At 39.6% G+C, this 19,137-nt stretch overlaps 3 protein-coding genes across 4 annotated transcripts; all 3 read left to right on the forward strand.

The window, feature by feature from the left end:
• The first annotated feature begins 843 nt into the window (after positions 1–843).
• Positions 844–2,499, forward strand: nppal (natriuretic peptide A-like). The gene is made up of 3 exons (XM_042492088.1): positions 844–977; positions 1,211–1,521; positions 2,378–2,499. The coding sequence occupies exons 1-2, from the start codon at positions 894–896 to the stop codon at positions 1,517–1,519; spliced, it is 393 nt and encodes a 130-aa protein (XP_042348022.1). The 5' UTR covers positions 844–893; the 3' UTR covers positions 1,520–1,521; positions 2,378–2,499.
• Positions 2,500–5,716: 3,217 nt separating this feature from the next.
• On the forward strand, positions 5,717–7,398 carry nppb (natriuretic peptide B). 2 transcript variants are annotated; one of them, XM_042492087.1, is made up of 3 exons: positions 5,717–5,921; positions 6,840–7,116; positions 7,200–7,398. In XM_042492087.1, the coding sequence occupies exons 1-3, from the start codon at positions 5,808–5,810 to the stop codon at positions 7,208–7,210; spliced, it is 402 nt and encodes a 133-aa protein (XP_042348021.1). In that variant the 5' UTR covers positions 5,717–5,807; the 3' UTR covers positions 7,211–7,398. The 2 variants fall into 2 exon arrangements, with proteins under 2 accessions (XP_042348021.1, XP_042348020.1); XM_042492086.1 differs by lacking the exon at positions 7,200–7,398 and having other exon boundaries at positions 6,840–7,130.
• Positions 7,399–9,759: 2,361 nt separating this feature from the next.
• nppa (natriuretic peptide A) lies at positions 9,760–12,921 on the forward strand. Its single transcript, XM_042492085.1, has 3 exons — positions 9,760–9,936; positions 12,013–12,331; positions 12,673–12,921. The coding sequence occupies exons 1-3, from the start codon at positions 9,826–9,828 to the stop codon at positions 12,675–12,677; spliced, it is 435 nt and encodes a 144-aa protein (XP_042348019.1). The 5' UTR covers positions 9,760–9,825; the 3' UTR covers positions 12,678–12,921.
• Positions 12,922–19,137: the final 6,216 nt, after the last annotated feature.

Raw genomic sequence — 19,137 nt, forward strand, 5'->3', positions numbered from 1 at the left:
AGCACATAGGGACACAGACACATACAATAGTATGAATCTGTCTTAATTCTCACCCCCTCCTCTGATCTCTGCAGGTGCACGTACTAGCCCCTTTCAGAGTATCTGTGATCAATGAGACAGCAGAGGAAAAGCAGCAGCTGGTACAAACTGCTTCTGTTTACACTCAGTAACAAAACAGGAAGTGGAGAAAGCATGTAACTTTCTTTCATGTCACATATTGCAGCTTTGTCAGAGGATGTCTGCATCTAAGTGTCATGTTTTAGGTATCCGTCTGTGTCTGCTCTTTATGTGATGTCAACAAATGCACATAGTGGGATGATGCTGCACGTTGGTTAGTTTAACAGCATGGCAACCAACGGAGGAACGTCAACATACACAGATGCCGGCAATGAATTAGGGATAGGACCACCGCTGTTGAGGCCTGACCAAAGAAAAGAACAAAAAATGAAAAAGAGGAGTTTCTCAGGTGATATTGGGACTTAGGTGTATCAGAAGCTGCATACCTTGTTGAGGATGGAACATTGTAAGTCTGTCAGGACGGCTATAGGTTACTTAATATGACTTCTGTCAGTCAAGTTTGTGTTTGACATTCCTGTGTTTGGTGTAACTCAGATATTAATGTGCGGTCCTGATCAGAGTTACTGAGTCTGACATTTCCAGAGGAGTTTGAACCTGTGAACACCTCCAGTCCCCTTTTCCACCAGTCAGGCTGGCCTGTACTCCCACATGGAGGAGCATTAGTCACACCTCGTTAATTTTCCCAGGCCTGGTGAGGGAATCAGGTCGCCTATAAAGGAGGCACCTGGACACTGCCAGACAGAGACAGAGGAGCAGGGACACACTGAGGCGCGCGCCAGCCACTCCTGACAGGAAAAGAATTGAAACAAAAGAAAATGAACTCAAATATCTCCGTTTGCTGTTTCTGTCTGATTGTACTGCTGAACGTGGTCACAGCTAGTCCCCTGTCTGACCTACAGGTGAGTTTACCCTCTGACTGGTGAGACACTGAAGGGACACATTTCAATGATGACTTTATTTAACAATAAAGTCTATATTCATACTGATAAATGTGTGTTTGTGGGATGAAACAAATTCCTGCCATCAGTGTGAGTGTGGTACTCTGGCCTCTATTATTGTATGTTGACTCCTCTGGATATTTCATTTTAACACACACTGATGCGTCTGTTTTCTGCCCTTTATTCCCCCTCAGAGTCTGAAGCAGCTGTTGGAGGAGGAGATGAACACCGCGCCTTATTACTCCTCGGAAGAGCTCGAGGTGGCGGGCAGAGATGGAAACACAGACAAGTCGGTGTTCGGAGCTCCAGAGGAGCAGCCGTGGAACTCCTCCGACCCCAGCAACTCCGCTCTGGCGGCCAAAGAAAACGTCCTCGTGCGTCTCTTCAAAGACCTCATGAGGACCTCCAAGCGCTCGTGGAGCCGCCACAAGAAGGGCGGGCTGAGGAGCTGCTTCGGGGTCCGGTTAGAGAGGATCGGCTCCTTCAGCGGGCTGGGATGCTGAAGGTAGGAGCCGCGGACAGATAACACTTTAACGCTCCTGTTTTATTCATATTTAAATCATCACAGAGAAAAAAAATTCTAACTCTGTGTTCCTGACATGAAGCTGAGGATGCGGACACATACAATATTTAACTGACGATCATTTATTTTTACACTCACAGATGTTTGTGAAATACACATAATTTAGAGTAAGAGAAACAATGCAGTGCTGCCGTAGCACATATAGCCCAGTAGCCTGATCCTTTGAAATCTGAAGCAACATCACTTTCCATGTGCTGTATTTGCAAATTATTGGTACAGTATAAAAATATTTTTTAAAGCGTCCTGTCTTTCTTTCTTTCTCTCTAACTTATTTTCAGTCAATTTTCTTGTATTATTTACTGATTTCTTTAATTCTGGGTCATTTCCTCTTTTATTGCTCATTGCCTTCTTCCCATGTTTTTTAACTAAATCAAGCCGATGTTTCAGTTTCAAAGGGTTACTATAACGCATACAGAATAGGAAAAAATGACATATTTAAGCGTTTTATTATTACAGCCATTAATTATGCAAATCTTATTTTAAAAGCTTTCATACACGAGTTAAACACAATGCAGCACACAGATTCTAGGAAATATTTAGGGACTGAACATGAACACAAAGCAATATAGATTACGCAAATTGTTTTAAAAAAAAATGAAAACACTTCAAAGTTTTTTCACAGTGACAGACACTGAGCAGCACACTGATCCGGGGTGTCGGTGAGCGTCTGCACCGGAGCTGCGGGAGAGGACACCTGCAGCAACTACACTTTTGAAAATCTTTAACAAACTGCGCTTTAATGTTCTGTGACGTGTTTGTGTTTGTGCTGTGTCAGCAGGCGCGGAAGACTTGGGCTTCTTCCAAGTGCACAGCAGTGTAACCATCAGCACCAGTGACCGAGCTCTGCCAGACACTTAAAAGGGTGGTTCCTTCATTCTCTCCTCTCCTTTGTTCTCACTCAGAGGCGTGATTTCCTTTTTTCATATGTGAGCTATGAAATAATAAATTATTGTCAGTGTAGCCTATTTATTATTTATTATTTTTTTGTTGGATAGAATTACCATGTAATAGACTGTATTGTAGTAAAATAATTATTTTGCATAACAGCTGAGTCTGTGAGTGAATTTATTTCTTTTTTGGGCACCACTATGACAATGATAAATGATTTTGAGTTTTACATGACATTAGGTCCGGACACACTGTGTTTTAGCTGAGTAACATGACTGACGGCACACTGCTGGAAAGGCCACCAGCTGCAGGGCTCCAGACAGCAGATCTCTCTGATCGGGCGTAACGAACTTTAAATGATCCAAAGCTTCATCTGGTCGAACAAAGATGAATACAGATGTCAGTCACGTAACAACAAGGAGTCTGTGTCAATATTAAAGCCTGGATGTAAGAGCAGTCGACCTACAAAAATATACAACTCATATCGCTGAGATGTGTGTGAAAAATCTAGTTCTGACGAAAATCTCTGCACATCTGAATGTGTGACAGGTGCGTGGGAGAAGTGAGCAATCTAAGGACAAAGAGAGCAACACTGTCATTCTTTCAGTTAGCCTACAGTAGGGGTGTCCAAACATTTTTTTTATGCGAACCAGATAACATGAAAATACTTGGAGGTCAGCTGCTTCTCACATCATATAGGTTATTAGAAAAATCACATACAAATCACACAAATGCAAGGGATTCTTCTTTATAGACTTGTCATCGACTTTGTAAACAGTTTTAGTTGTAATGTTGTGAATGTCACTGAAGGCATTGCCCCTATTAAGACTAAAGTTGTCTCTGGTGGGAAAAAAACTTCTTGGAGGAATGCCAAAAGCTTTAAAAAAATATTATACACTAATATTATTTTCTACCTTCATTGAGTATATATTTTAACCAACATCAGTGCTAATCATAAATATCAAATATGTATTAATTTTCAGAATTGTAAGCCTTTAAATGCCAGGTTTTTGTCACTGCCACTATGTATTTAGATGAAAAACCCCCACATAAAATGAATGATGTTCAAAATACAACATGCTCAGCAGATTTCTTTTTTGATTATCACAGCATGGGATATGTCAATGATAGCAGGAACTTTGATTGTGACAGTGCACCTAGGGGAAATAGCATGTATTTTCTCCATTAGCCAAATATGGCAAAAATGACATCATCAGGTGAAAAATAATAAATGACAAATGACAAATTCCAAGGCAAAAGCCCAGAATGACACCCAGAAATAATACAATGGATGTTTTAATGCTTTGATGGCTGTGGGGTCAAAATGTCAGTTTGAATGTGTTTCATTGGTGCATTTTTTGCACTTAACAGTATGAATGTAACAATGTAGTTTCCACTGTTTATTTTAGAATTACTGTAGGAGCTGAGCTGGAAATTCACTGATTAAATAAAATGACACAATCTTGCCTAAAATCTGGCTATATGTTTGAACACAGCCACAGCAATGAACAAAAAACAGCCACAACAATGATCAAAAAAAGAATGAAAAGTGCATAAAATGTGCCAAACAGTCCATGAGGGTCAATAAGAACAACAAAAATGCACATACTTTATTAATCATTGACAAATTGACAAACCCCTTGACATCACTAACTCCTGAACTATGAAGGAAACCAAATCCTGCAATGATTTTTCTCCTTTCTGCTCAGACAAAAAAAGACAAACAGTCTGTTATTCCACCAGCTCAAGAAAAATGGTTATGTCACCCCCTAGACTACACAAACTTAACAAATTTTTTTCCAAATCTCTGTCCAACTAACTGTTGTCTGGACATTTTGCCTTCTTTAAAAATGTTCTGCACAATGTTCTGTTCTTTAAAAAACTGCACAGCACAAGATGTGCAAAATAGCTAATACTTCTCTACAGTCAGGCCTTTTTCCATGCGTCCTGAAGACCACAGTAATTAAGCCTCTTTTAAAGAAACCCACTCTAGATGCCTCAGTAATGAATAACTACAGGCTCATATCAAACCTCCCTTTTCTGGGAAAGATTATTTAAAGTTGTTTTCCAGCAACTTAACACGTTCTTGGTATAAAATAATAACTCCAATGCATTTCAATCTGGATTTCAGTCATACCACAGGACTGACACTGCATTTGTCAAGGTCTTAAATAACATTCATCTAAATAGTGATGCATCAAAAGTTTCGGTTTTGGTATTGCTGGATCACAGTGCTGCATTTGATGTGGTCAATCATAAGATACTGGACCACAGACTAAAGGAGTGAGAGGGACTTTCTGGCATTGTTCTGAACTGGTTTTCATTAATAATATATATATATATATATAATAGTATATATAATATTATATACTGTATATATATATATATATATATATATATATATATATATATATATAATATATATATATATACATAAATGCAAAAATATCTCATATGTCTCCTATATTTTTTACCTGCATTATAGATCTACTTTATGTGTTTGTTAACGGTCAACAGAGAAACAATTAACAAGGGAAAAAAAGGAAAGGCAGGAAAAAAGTTAAGGAAAAAAAACATGGAGTAGAGTGAGCTGTGTGTGTGTGTGTGTGTGTGTGTGTGTGTGTGCGTGTGTGTGTTTGTGTGTGCGTGTGTCTATAGAGTGCATGCGTGTGTGCGCACATGTATTACAGATCTTCTGTTTATGCAATTTATATTTCTAATTACAACTGATATGTTATACAGATGGTATTACACCTGTAAAGTGAGTCTCCACAGTGCTCTCCAACAGAGAGGTCAGAGGTCAGTCCACCACAGAGCAGCACCCTGAGAGCTCATAGGAAACTTGCATCTTTCTAAAGGACCCTTTAGCAGAGTGGAGGACTGTTTCTGTTCCTGTCATTGAAGGCTGATCTGTCAGACCAGTAGCCTACTCTGCCACCATCACGTACACTCCTCGATTTAGTAACGCTGTCTGATAGTTTACTACTTCCCGTAGCTCATTGACAACAATGTCCCGTGTTCGGGGGCGGGGGGGGGGGGGTAAGAGTATGTTTCTGAAACAAAGTAGCATATGGAAGCAGCTATGTCATACGATTGCACATATCTAAGAGACAACACTTTAAAAGGAGTCATTTCCGACAGCTCCTGTTATCAGAATCAGGTGTCAGGAATGCCAGTCCAATTCCTGGCATACTTACATGTGTCAAGCTAATGTATAAAAGAGCTGCTGCTGTTGACTCCATCATCCAAACAGCTACCAGGCAAAGAAGCCAAACATCCATCCATCCATTGATACGACCAACAGGAACTCTCTGAGAAACATGCATCTGTCTTCCATCCCCCTTTGCGGCTTCCTCCTCATCCTAAACCTGCAGCTGTTCAGCACATATCCCATCAGCACTGGCCTCACTGACACTGATGTTGACATCTTAAAGGTGAGTTTCCCAATGACAGATTCTGAAACCCAGCTCTGGAAAGCTGGATTTCTAAGGAACATTTTAGGCAATCTGCAGCAGCAATACAAACAGTCTAATTTAATGTGCAGTATCTAACTTCAGTTAGAAGTTAACAGCAAAAGCAACTTCCTGTATGGACCTCTGGGACCAACTTTGATTTAATGGGACTGTGTAATCTGACATGTAGTTGCTAAAGGGAAATTGGTGCTCTAATTGAATAATAATAAGTGTGATGAGTGTGTAGTAAATCATTAATGCTGAAGTTAGAGATTCAACAATATTAATTTGAAGAACATTTGGCCTGACCATGTTTATTTGGGGCCTCCACTGTAAGAAAAGATCACAAAATGTTACCTGAAATGATTGAGTCTTTAAAACCTGAGCACATTGATTTCTTTCAAAAAGATGTGAGGAAGGCAGTGGGCAAGGACAGAGGAAATGACAGATTTTTTTCTAAATTAAAAACTCAATGACGAAACAAAACAAACAAACAAACAAAAAAGAAAAGGTTTTTAAAAAGTGCTTAAAATGATTATAATAATGCATTATGATAAATTACAAATATTGTTTTGCCAAGCTTTTTTATTTTTTCCCCAGGCATATTTCCCTAGCTTTTTAAAAAACAGGCTTTTCTAAATCTACTACTTTCTTGCAATTCGTGGAACATTTCTTACCAATTTACTTACTGACTTTTTCACCATGTTTTTGAAAGAAACTGTACTATCTAGCTCAGAGTTCAGAGGTTTAAATACTTGTGAAAGGCGTCTGAAAGCAGCACAAGAAAAGGGATGTCGCTCCAGGTGTTAAAGGGTTAAGAGTAAAATTTGATCCTCAGTGCAATAAATAAATGTTTATTCTTGCAACACTTGGCCTAACTTGTGTATGTGGATGCTGCAGGTGCTGCTCCAGAGACTAGAGGAGTCAGTTCCTGATGTGGACCAGAGTATCCCTGCAGCAAGGGACGCTGTGGACAGCCTGGACACAGAAGAGGCAGTAGATGGACAGCATTCCAGCACTGGTCTGGATGAGGCGGCAATCAGGGAGTTCCTTTCAGCCAAGAACCTGAAGAGCGTCCGCAATGACTCATCCAGAAAGTCCTCAGGCTGCTTCGGTCGACGGATGGACAGAATAGGCTCCATGAGCTCTCTGGGCTGCAACACTGTTGGCAAATACAGTGAGTCACAGTAAGCACATCACACACATCAATCTGGGATCATGAGTCGCCTTAATAACATCACTGTTGTTGTTCTCTTGCAGATCCAAAGTAAAGATGACGTCTTATCATCTCAATTTTGAAACTGCAACGTCTTTATCAAAAGAGATTTTTATTTGAAAGCTATTTATTTACTAATATTTATTAACTTTTGTTGGTGACTTATAATTATATTTATTTAAAATGGATGTAAGACTGTTCTTTATGTACTGTGGAATGTGTGAATAAATGTTTACAACTGCACAACGTTGGACAGTGTTGTTTAAGCATCATCATGCACATCAAAACACACACGCACACACACACACACACGCAAACACACAGACACACAAAGATTGTAATGTGAATGAAATAATGTTGCATAAAAAAAAATCCTGAAATTATCTCCAGTGATGCAACAAACTATCTATTTCTTACATTCAACATACAGTAGATGCATCTGCTGATGACCCAAGACACAGGAACACACATTACAAAAGCAGAACTGTCTCCGGAGAGAAAGCATGAGAGATGAGAGAGCGAACTATGTGCTGCTGGCAGTAATTCTCATGGTCACATGGTTATTATTGTCCAACATCTGGAGCCTATCCCAGCTGACACTGACACACAGGGTACACCTTGGACAGGTCATCAGACTATCACAGGGCTGACCCATAGAGACAGATAACCATTTACACTCACATTCACACCTATAGCCAAGTTAGAGTCACCAATGAATCTGCATGTCTTTGAACTATGAGAGGAAGCCGGAGAACCCAGAGAAAACCCACACTGACTTATGAAAAACATGCAAACCTTACACAGGAGGGCCCTCGCCAGCTGGAGGATTTGAACCCTCTTAGTGTGAGGCTCGACAGTTTTAAGGTCCAGTTAAGAGATGTCTTCCAGTGCTTTCAGCTGCATCTTGGGGGCTTCATCAGCAAGCAGGGTTGCTCCGTTGTCATGGAGATAGTTCTTTTGTCATCTGTTGAGACAGTAGGCGGCCACGTATGAGGGATTTCTGGGAGGTGATAGTCCACGATTTCATGAATTGTGGATTCAAAACTTCCAGATGATCCGCTCAACTTTTGAAGAGTTATGTGGTGTTTGCATTGCAGATTTGAGAAATAGGGCTTTTTCAAATTGCCTGCAATAGCACCTCATGTGAACGTGAAAACTTTTTTGTGATGAGTGGGAGGGTTTTAAAAAGAAACTGCTGTGTTTTCACTTAATGTAATTTATATTCGCAATTTCAATTTGCACAATTTGAGGGTTAATGGAAACCTGCTTACTGAAGACAACCAAACATATCTGCTGATGAAGTCCATAATGTGTGTCTCAACACTCTGGGAGAAATCCAGTAAGTGGATGTTAAGTTAAGAATTGAAACCAAACTAAAAATGTTGTCTAAATGAAGAATGCCACAGGAGTAATTTGAACAGGTGACGGAGAGGTAGGACAGAAATTGTCTTACAAATATAGTTATTGCTATTTTATTAACTGATTCAGTGAAAATGACAGCTGGCAGGACAATATCCACTCAACGTTCGCCTGCTGGCTTAATTCAAAGCTTTTAACTTTATCCCATGATCTTCATCACCGGATGGAGTTTACTGAGTTGTTATGGAACACACGTTCAAACTATTAATACCTTTTGGAAACATTGGTGACTTCAGTGCACATTGGCGTCACAGCTGATATTGGCAGCTCGCTTTAGACATTGGAAAACACAGACATTGTTATAAATTGACCTGTAAAATAAATAGTTCAGCTTTGGTGGGAAATACATCGATGACTTTTCTGTAACAGTGTAAGACAAAAGGATCATTATCAGTCTCCTGTCTTAAAGAGGTATCAATCTTTTCATCTCAGTTTCAACAAGAAAACAATGAGCATATTTTTCAGATGTCAAACACAAATATTCATATTTGTTATCATTTGTAATGAATCTATCTTTTTTGGGTTTGGTGGAAACAGCCCAGTCAATTTTTAGTGCACTGCCAGCATTCAATTGTCCATTATTGTTGTGTAATTTTACAATCAGCTAAAACCTTATCGACATTTACCTACAAACTAACATACCTCAAAACCAAACTGAGAATTTATCAACTATATTATGTACTCTAGCTGTCTTATATTGATGATGACATTGTTTCCTTCCTCTGCTAATCTAAACCAAGCAGCCTCCCTGTGACAGAGGCGCAACAGTTTTAACCTACTATGGTATTTTTCATGCTCAGGAGTGGAGACAGTGTTAAGTATTTGCATGGTGAACGCTGCATTCCTGTCAATACACTCCATACACAGCGCGGCTGAGCTCACAGCTCCAAGATGGCTCCTGAGGTCATGCCACTGCTGGCTGGTAGGCATGATGATACACAGACACACACACACACACACACACACACACACACACACACACACAGACACAGACACAGACACAAACACACACACACACACACACACACACACACACACACACACACACACACCTACCACCAAGTGCCACTTGGGGAACATCTGACCAGCTGTCTTATCATGCAGAGGTGTCAGAATGCACTTGAGGCAATCTACAAAATGATGAGCCACTGACATTGACTGTCTGTTGCATGGGGAGTGTGTGTGTGTTGGCGTGTATATAAAATATTGCGCCGCAGGCTGTGGTGTCAGTTGCTGCAACAGAAGGATATCATGAGGACTGCGGTCCTGTGGGGCCTGCTGGCCCTGCTGTGTCAGCACACACTGGTTAGCAGCCACATACTGGGAAGGCCCTCCTCTACTGGGGATCTGTCTCAACTCAAGGTAAGACACCACATCACACCTGCACTTATCACACCTGTGTTTCTGAAGACTGTAGTCTGGAAGGTCAGGTACACAATAATATCTGCAGAGAGAGATGTGTTGTGTATTCAGAGGTGAGGCAATGTGTAACAGCAATCTGTTGCTTTTATCCACATTAAAAAATAATCATATTTTCTAACTTAACCCTTTGAAACCCTTGCAAAATGTCTTGATTTCTATCAAAAACATGGGAAGAAGGCAATGAGCAACAAAAGAAGAAATGACCCCAAAATCAAGAAATGAGTAAAAAGTATAAGAAAATTACCAGAAAATAAGTAAAAAAAAAAAAAAAAAAAAAAAAATTAAAACAGCAACATACAAGCAAAGCTAGCTTTTTATAGAATACTTTTCTCTCTGCTAATTTCTTGCAATTCATGGATCATTTCATACTAAGTTGCTCAGTGCCTTTAATATATATATATATATATATATTTAAGAAATTGCACCAGTTTGCATAGCAGCAGAAGACAAGTGAAGTCACTTCAGGTTTCAATGGGTTAACTACAATTATTATTAATTATGGTAAAAATATGCAACACCTTTCTAGTCTTCCAACCACTCAAATTAATTTACTACATGTTACTACAGTTAAACATTTACACACACTCACAAGAAAGAATTCAGTATTCAGTGTTTTGCCCAGGGACACCTTGAAATGCAGAGTGGAGGAGCCGAGGATCAGATCACTCTGATCCTCCAATTAGTGAATTATCTGCTGTACCTCCTGAGCCACAGTCGCCCAGATGCAGATAGTTGTGATTTTAAATGTCCAGGTTTTGAGATTTCTGCCCACTACCACCACTATGATAATAAAAACAACAAATGAAGTCAAGAAGATTGCTGGCAGCACTTTTTGTTACCTTTTGTAATTATTGGTATGAATTTGAGCTCTGTGCTCTGTGTATATTCCAGAATATAATCTCTGATTGTGGAGAGTATGTGCATTTAGCTTCATGTTGGGAAATAATATCAGCAGTTTAGGGACTTTTTTGGTAGAAAACTGTCAAGTGTATGTAGATACCCTTTTCCTATAATTAGTAGGAGATACACGCTCCAGTGCAGTGGTTCCCACCTGGTCCAGGCATGGTGTCCAGATTTCCCATTATTTATTAGTTCAAGGTCCACTCATTATAAATTGCCACATAACCAATTTTATTTCACACAATGTAAACAACATGTTGGCTTAAAACCCAAATAAATGAAACATTTTGCAAGAATAAACAGAAACTAGTCAAAATAGAATATAATAGAATAGTATAGAATAGAATAGAATAAAATAGAATAGAATAGAATAGAATAGAATAGAATAGAATAATAAAAGAATAGTTATGATCTACAACTCCATCAACACCACATCCATAGTATGAAGAGCCAACATGGAAACTAAACCAGACAGGTTTTTCTGTGAAGGGAAATCTCATTTTAAACATTCAGCTTTGGAACATAACATGACTCAGCAGCATGCCATGTGCTTCACTCCATATTACCAATGTTAGTTAGCTAGTTTTAAATTTTAGCATCATGTTTGTTGTTGTTGTTGTTGTTATTTGTTTGTTTGTTCTTTGACATTCCTTTTTTTAGCAGGATTTAACAAATACTGTCAGCACATCACCAACACAAACACGACCACAGCGCAAGCTCTGGACTATGGAAGCAACAGGATTCACACATTCACTACAATGCATTTTATTTTTAACCCTTTGAAACCTGGATCCATATCAATTTTGTGTGTGTATATGTTTGTGTGTGTACCACCTTTTGCAAGCTATTTCACCCTTTGAAACCTGAGCAAATTGGTTGGATATCTTTTAAAAACATGGGGGAAAAGGGAATCACCAAAGGGGCAGGAAATGTCCCACAAATTGCAAGAATTTCTTGTTGAGTTTCTTCTGCCCTCTACACATGTTTTTAAAAGGAAATCAAACCAATTTGCACAGAATTCAAAGGGTTAATCAGTATGTGTTAACTGTAACATGATAGCATGATGTAACTGGTTTGAGTTTTAAGCGTAAACCCATCTTCACCTCTCCATCCTAGTCTCTGCTGGAACGCTTTGAGGAGACCCTGGCTGAAGCGACCCAGGAGGAAGACCCTGAGGCAGATTACGAAGGGACAAACCAGCAGCCTGAGAACAGCCAGGCCAGTCGGGGATGGAGCCTGGAGCAGGAGGGGGACCAAGAACCTTCAATATCAGAGAGAACTCAACTGCCAGCTGAGGGCCACAGCAGGGCCGCGAGTCAGAGGAGCCGTCTGCAAGACCTGCTGTTGACCGCCAGGAAACGCACTTCTGGCTGCTTTGGGGCCAGGATGGATCGGATAGGAAATGCCAGTGGTCTGGGATGCAACAATGGAAGAGGTAAGACTGCAGCTTAGGATGGCAGAGGGAAATATAAATAGGATTTTGATAAAGGATAGAGAAGCATAAGTATCAAAAGCTTGTGCTGGTTAGATGGTCAAAGTTTGGAAGTTGGATATGCATGTGGCAAGAACAATGAATTATTTAGCCAACATGTCTTGGCTGGATTTAAAGAAAATCAAGGATAAGGCTGCATGCAGAGACAACATGAATATTGACTATAAAACAGTCTCTAGAGACTACTATAATGAAACAAATATGCAAAAATACAATCCAGTGTTACATGAGCAGTTATTTATAAATCCTGTTCCTTTTCTGTGTTTGTGTCTTGTTCCCCTCAGGATAGCCTGACACTTTCCTGGGACACATGCTGAAGGACACATCCTTCGGATTGCATATGTATGGTTTTGCATTAATCACACTTAAACTATGTGTGTATCTTTCATGTATTTCTCTGATTGAAGTGACAAATGAGCTGCCTTTCAAGTATGTCATGAATTTTGTTGAGTCCATTATAAATAATATTCAAAGAAAATGAATGCTGTAAGGTGGGTTGCAAACAAACAATTAAACTTGTTTTTTCATATGTAGAATTGTGTTGCTTGTTCAATCAATCAATCATACTTTAGTCATTCATTTTTGTCACTCTGCTGTTAGTACACACACACACATGCACAAACACATGGGCCTTAACACATGCATGAAATGGATGGATGTCCGAGTGAAGGAGCTTCCCATGGACAGGCGGCCTGAGCAGTTGGCAGTGCCTGGGAGGCCAACTGGCATCTTCCCAGCTACCAGTCCACTGGCCCATACAGGGATTTGAACTGGCCACCCTCAGATTCCCAAACCAAGTCCCTATGGACTGAGCTATTGCCACCCTCAATCTTGGGCAATGTTATGCATGTTCACACTGATAGTGATGTGATTTTCAGAGTTTACCATTTGATATTATGACTTCACTCGCTAATCTCCAAGCCCTTCAAGTCCATATTTGTTTGGTCTGTGTACAGACTTGAAGTTGTGCATAGCTCTGGCGACAACATTTGTCTTTCATGTCTGAATCTCTGCAATGTCAGGAGAATCTAAACTAGATCTAAATTCTGAGAGGCTATTGCAACACAGTGTCATGCAAATTTGAAGTTGAAAAATTGCAACTCGTGATGGACATTAAGACACATTTGTCTTATCCAGATTTGTGGTATTGCCACAATGCCAAATAGCACCACAAGGTGGGGCCTTCTTTTTGTTTTGTTGTGATGTACCAACACGTTTTCATCCAAACTCCTTACATGGTGCCAGTCTGTCAGTGACCTTCCTTCAGCTGTGTACACTCTGGAATGCCGTTATCATGATGTCAATAAATGCACAAGGGTGGGATGACGCAGCATGGTCCCTATGGTAACATAACAGCACTTAGCAACCAATGTAGACTGTCATGATGGTTAGATTAGGCAACAAATCACTGATTGTTAGGTTTAGGTTAAAGAGACACAGGGTAAGGTGTAGAAAAAAAAAACCCCTCACATCCATATGGAAAGCGATCGTTGGACTCGATTGTTGATGTGTGAATAAGTGAGAATAGGTAATTATGATGCATTATAAGCCCCAGCATTCAACCTCCAGTTTATGACAAGTGAAGAGCATCCATAACATCATTGCCACTTATAAATCATTATAAGCCACTTCTATAATGTTTTATGACTATGACTTGATATAGTGCATCAGTAAGTATTATGTGTGTTTATGAGTGTATTCATAAAGAATTATGCATTATAATTCACTATGAATGCCTTCATAATGCATTATAGATGTGGTCTTCATAGAAAGTATTACCATTTTTTTTCTTCTGGTGACTGGGCTGGAACATGAATGTGCATACCAAATGCAATGACAATCTATCCAATAGTTCTGGAAACATTTCACTTTCTTCTAAAGATGTCATCCTCCTTGTGGCAAGAGAGGAAACGTCACAGAGTCACCAAAGTCAGCAGGATACATTCTTTGGGAACCATGTAGAACATTTCATGATGATTCATCCAATATTTGTGGAGATATTTCAGTCTGGACCAAAGTGTTTGATCGACTTTGTGGTCCTAATATTTCTATAAAATAGTGAACAAAAACAAAATACAAAACAAAAGAAGGCTAAAAGGCGGGTAATGAAGTCCACTGCACAACACTTGTATTGTTGACTTTATACAATGTGAAGTTACTACCATATTTTCTCTTCATCTTTTATCTCTCAAACATGAACCCATTTCACCATTTAAAACCCACCTCTCATCCAAAGCATGCTGGAAAAGACATCAGTCCCTGTGAAGACCTAAACAGGGCAACCAGGGATAGAAATTGGAGAGACAGATGGGAACAAATTTCATGTAATACTTCCAACTCGCTGTCGCATAAACATTGATTGTTGACAGAGAGACAGAAAAAGTGTGATTCATGCAGGAAATATGGCTGTGATTCACCCGTTAACTCCTACAGTCTGACTGCATCTGACAAGATGGAAGTAAGAAGGAGACGTCGCTGTGTGTCACTGAGGGTTAGGACAAAATTACTGTCACGCTGTTCTGTCCAGTTACATTATGGAGATTATGGAGATGATTAGTAACATAGCAGTGAAGTATTTCACCTGGTGTCAAGTCCAGGTGGTGAGGTGAAGTAACCAAAAGTGACAGTCCATTTCTCAAGTGTCAGGGCAGAACAGGTGCAGGCTTTCTCTCCATTGGGCATCAGAGCGGCCTGACTGCTATCTAGGTACCTTATCAGTGCAGAGCTACGTTACAAGTCCAGACTAATGTGGAAAACTAGAGATCTATCAAAATGGATACACAGCATGATTATGCATCCATTCATTCACTTACTATAAAATTGTCAGTGTCACTTTGTACAATTGTCAAACAGATGTCCTTAACAAGACTAAAGGTGCTGTGACTGGTTTTCTTCTTGGCAGGACTGGATCATGAGAGGCCACCCATGTAAACATGAAAGTCTGAGTGAGTGACTGAATGAGTAAAGAAGTTGCACTATTGGTCAGAGTGACATGACAGAAGTGTTTGTGTTTCCTGTTGCTCTTTTGAAATAAATATGTAGATACTGACAGGCTGTGGATACTGACAGTCTGATACGGTACAGTCATGCTGATACAGTAATACATACTGTATTCTTTACTCAATGTAACCAGTGTAACATGGTAGCATGGTGGAAATGATGAGCTAGCAATCTTGCCAGCTGCTTTACGAGTGAAATACACCAACTTAAAGCTTCATCAATACACTCTCGTCACAGATTGAGAAAGCACTTTGATATAATCAGTGGCTGAACTTTGCTCAGCCCATTTTCTGTCACTGTTAGCGTAACAACATGGCGTAATTAGCAAGCTAGCAAGCTAACTGGCCAGCCAACCACCTGTGAAATGGCAGTTTTGGACGGAGGAAAGAGAGAATTGCCTCATCAGTTCATCAGAGGAACATGTGGCGTCATGTGACAAGCCTTAAATATTAAAATGTTATAGGCTATTTCCTGTTAAAATGTCAGGACAGGTGCTGCCACCATTATGAAGAGAAGGTGGAAACAAACCACTAATTGAAATTAAAGTGAATATTACGAGTTACGATGTATTAATGGGTGCCACAATGACAAAGTTCTTCTTTTGATAATCAATGCCAATAGGACATTTAACAAACTAACTAATCAGCAGAGCTCTGATAGTTGCCGACGGCTGTGTAGCCTCCTGCAGTCACTCAGGGATGTACATCTCCAGGTCTGACCAGAGCTGAGGAGAGGTAAGGAGGGTTGTGTTAAATTGAGAGAAAAGGAGCTCCAGATATAACACCTTTCTGCTCTGTGTATGTGTTTAAGTGTGCTGTTCTTCATTTAAACATGTATTTACATGAATTGGGCTGGACTGCAACAAGGACAGCTCTTGCCAACTCTGTGAAGCAAATGTCAAAGAAAGTCCATGACTGCAGTCAGTCCATGACTGTTTACATTCAAAGTCCTCGTTTAAGATTAAAAACCCTTGTGTGTTTTTATTCATGGTATAGCCCTATACTGAGTTTTGACCTAATCTTGTTGTCCTCTACCTTCCAGTACTGGCTTTTTGAAGAGCAGCAAACACTTGAAAACCTTTTATCACAGAGCGCCCTCATGTGGAGCTTTTCATACTCATCTTCAAAATGGAGTGATTGGATATCATTTGGACTTCAGTGAAATTTCTATTTCAAATGATACTTTTTAAAAAATCTGTTTTTATTCCACAGGTGACACCTTTATTTCATATCAGGTTTCACCATACCAAGTGATTTTAACAACATGGATCTCATAATAGTGGTGTTCTGAATTTGAATGGAAAATACAGGAGATGAATGATTATTATTTTCCTGACAAATCACCTCCATTTAATAGAAAATAAACCACATTATTCAGTTTTATGGGCAGGAACTGGACCTCTGTCTTCTGCTGCAAAGAACTCACAGTCAACTTCTTACTGATAAATGAGGACATTTATTTAAAAGTCAATGCTTCTAATAACTGAATAAATGAATAATTAATTATGAGCACATGATAACACACAACAGGAGTGCACAGTTTGAAATGGTGAGCTAAACCTGAATGGGTGATAGTGATGTGAAGCATGTGATTAAGTTACTGAAAAATGATTTTTAAGAAAAAGATGAGACACTAGGGCAGGGGTCTGCAACCTTTACCAGCAGAAGACCCATTTTGGACCCAAAAGTCTGCTTGGGGCCGCAAGACATATTTGAGCCTTATAATGAAGGTAACACAGACTGTTGTGTCTAAATGAGATAATCAGCATTTCTAATATCTAAATAAGCATTAATTAATATGTTTTCCAATGGGGTTGGCAGCCTGTTCCCATTCCCACATCATCAAATACCACTTCTTGGTCAGTGATTTGGGCATCAGACACCAATGCAAAAAGCCCCCCTTTGCAGTGGTATGATATGCCACAGGGTGGTGCCAGGCTATAAACCCCACAGGTAACAGCATAATATGGGAAGCTGGAAAATCCCAATAGGGTGAGAGGGAAGGTGGATGAGTCTAACAAACCCTGGACTTTCACCCAGAAGCTCGCTTTTCACTTTTCGTATAAATGTTGAGCCAAACCATTATGTTTTTTTATTCTAAATCTAAGCTTGTGCATTTGTTGCCTAAACCTAACCAAGTACTTTTGCTGCCTCAACTTAACCATGTGATTTTGTTGCCTAAACATAATCACATCACCACACCAAAAAAAGGTCATCTGCGTTTAACTTTTTACAAAAAAAATCCTCGAGTTATTTCTTTTACTGCATGGCTCTTCCACAACATAATAGCAAGAGGCTCTTTTAATAGATCCAAAATTAAAGGGGGAAAGGGGAAATCCCTGTCTTTAGCTGAGCCTTTTATTACTGAAGGCAACTGTTTTCAACTCTCTACACTAGCAACACCAGGCAAAAATTTCAAAAATTCACTTTTCACACAAATTATATTATTAGTAGTGTGTGCCACTACTGGCAACACTGAGATCACAACAGAGAGAGAGAGAGAGAGAGAGAGAGAGAGAGAGAGAGAGAGAGAGGAAGCAGAGCTTGTTAGGTATGTCGGATCGGATTATATCCTCCCCCCGCCGGATTAGGCCGTGTTGTCCTCCCTCCTCCTTCAATCCCTACTTTTGCGAAAAGGGAAATGAGCAGAGCGGAGGGAGAATATATATCAGAATTGTATATGTTATTTGTTCTATGATTTAATCTTACTCTATTATTACATTTTGGACACATCATCAGTAGTCAACCTTGAGATCTTCAGTATTTCTGCCATTACCACAGACACCCTCACCTAAGGAAGGCCCTGCCAGGGTTGATCAAGTCCTGGGATGTGTCCCATAGACAATTGTGGTTTAAGATTAAACACCCTAATTAACTCTAGAAACTTTTCTTAAATTTCACATTTAAGAGACCCTATTACTTATTTGGGGCCCAAATGGAGTCCTTTCTCTTAATCTATAGCCACTGACTGGCCTTTTCAGTGGTCCTTGAGAGGTCTTTGGCTGCCTGTCGTTGAGCTTTCCCTCGAACTCCCATCTCCCGGTGTAGCCCCTGCAGTCCAGTGGCAGTTCTAGACCAATTTTATTGGAGGGGGGGCAAGGGTTTTGTCAAAGAGACTCATTCAATCATCGCAAAAGAGACAAAGACAAGTGTTCAAGCATTCAAAATCTTTAAATAAATAATAATAAAGTAATATAAAGTACAGGCACACAGTAACAGTATTCCAGTTACAGTTAAGCTTTGTTTGAATAAGTTTGTTACAATTTTCTACAATATTGCAAAAAAAAAAATAAATAAATAAAACAAACAAAATAAAACATTCTCTTTGGCTTCAGCAACAAAGTAGTGTTCAAGCCTTCAATATTTTTGGTTCAGCATAAAGTATAATGACAAAAATACCATTATTGGCATTTGTTTCAGTAATAATACTGAAAATGAAAACAAAATAAAACAATAAGAGCATCAGCTAAAGCCTTTGATAAGGCTAGTCTAGAGGGTCTCTGCACCCTAGTCTATTTTCCTTTATAGGATTTCACATCACAGCAACTGTATTTTGTGGTTTTGGTGATTTCTGGCAAACTGATCGACAAATGAGTCAAGATTCAAAGCCTTTGCCCTCCTAGACTCAGTACTCAGTACACCCAGATTGCTTAATGTCTCGTGGATCTGAGGTATGTATTCGTCAGCTTTAATGTAGAAAAACTCAGCTCACAAGAAGCAGTACTCACTGGGATCTCAACTGCTATTTTG

The sequence above is a fragment of the Plectropomus leopardus genome, chromosome 8 (genome assembly GCF_008729295.1).
Source record: "Plectropomus leopardus isolate mb chromosome 8, YSFRI_Pleo_2.0, whole genome shotgun sequence".
NCBI lineage: Eukaryota > Metazoa > Chordata > Actinopteri > Perciformes > Serranidae > Plectropomus > Plectropomus leopardus.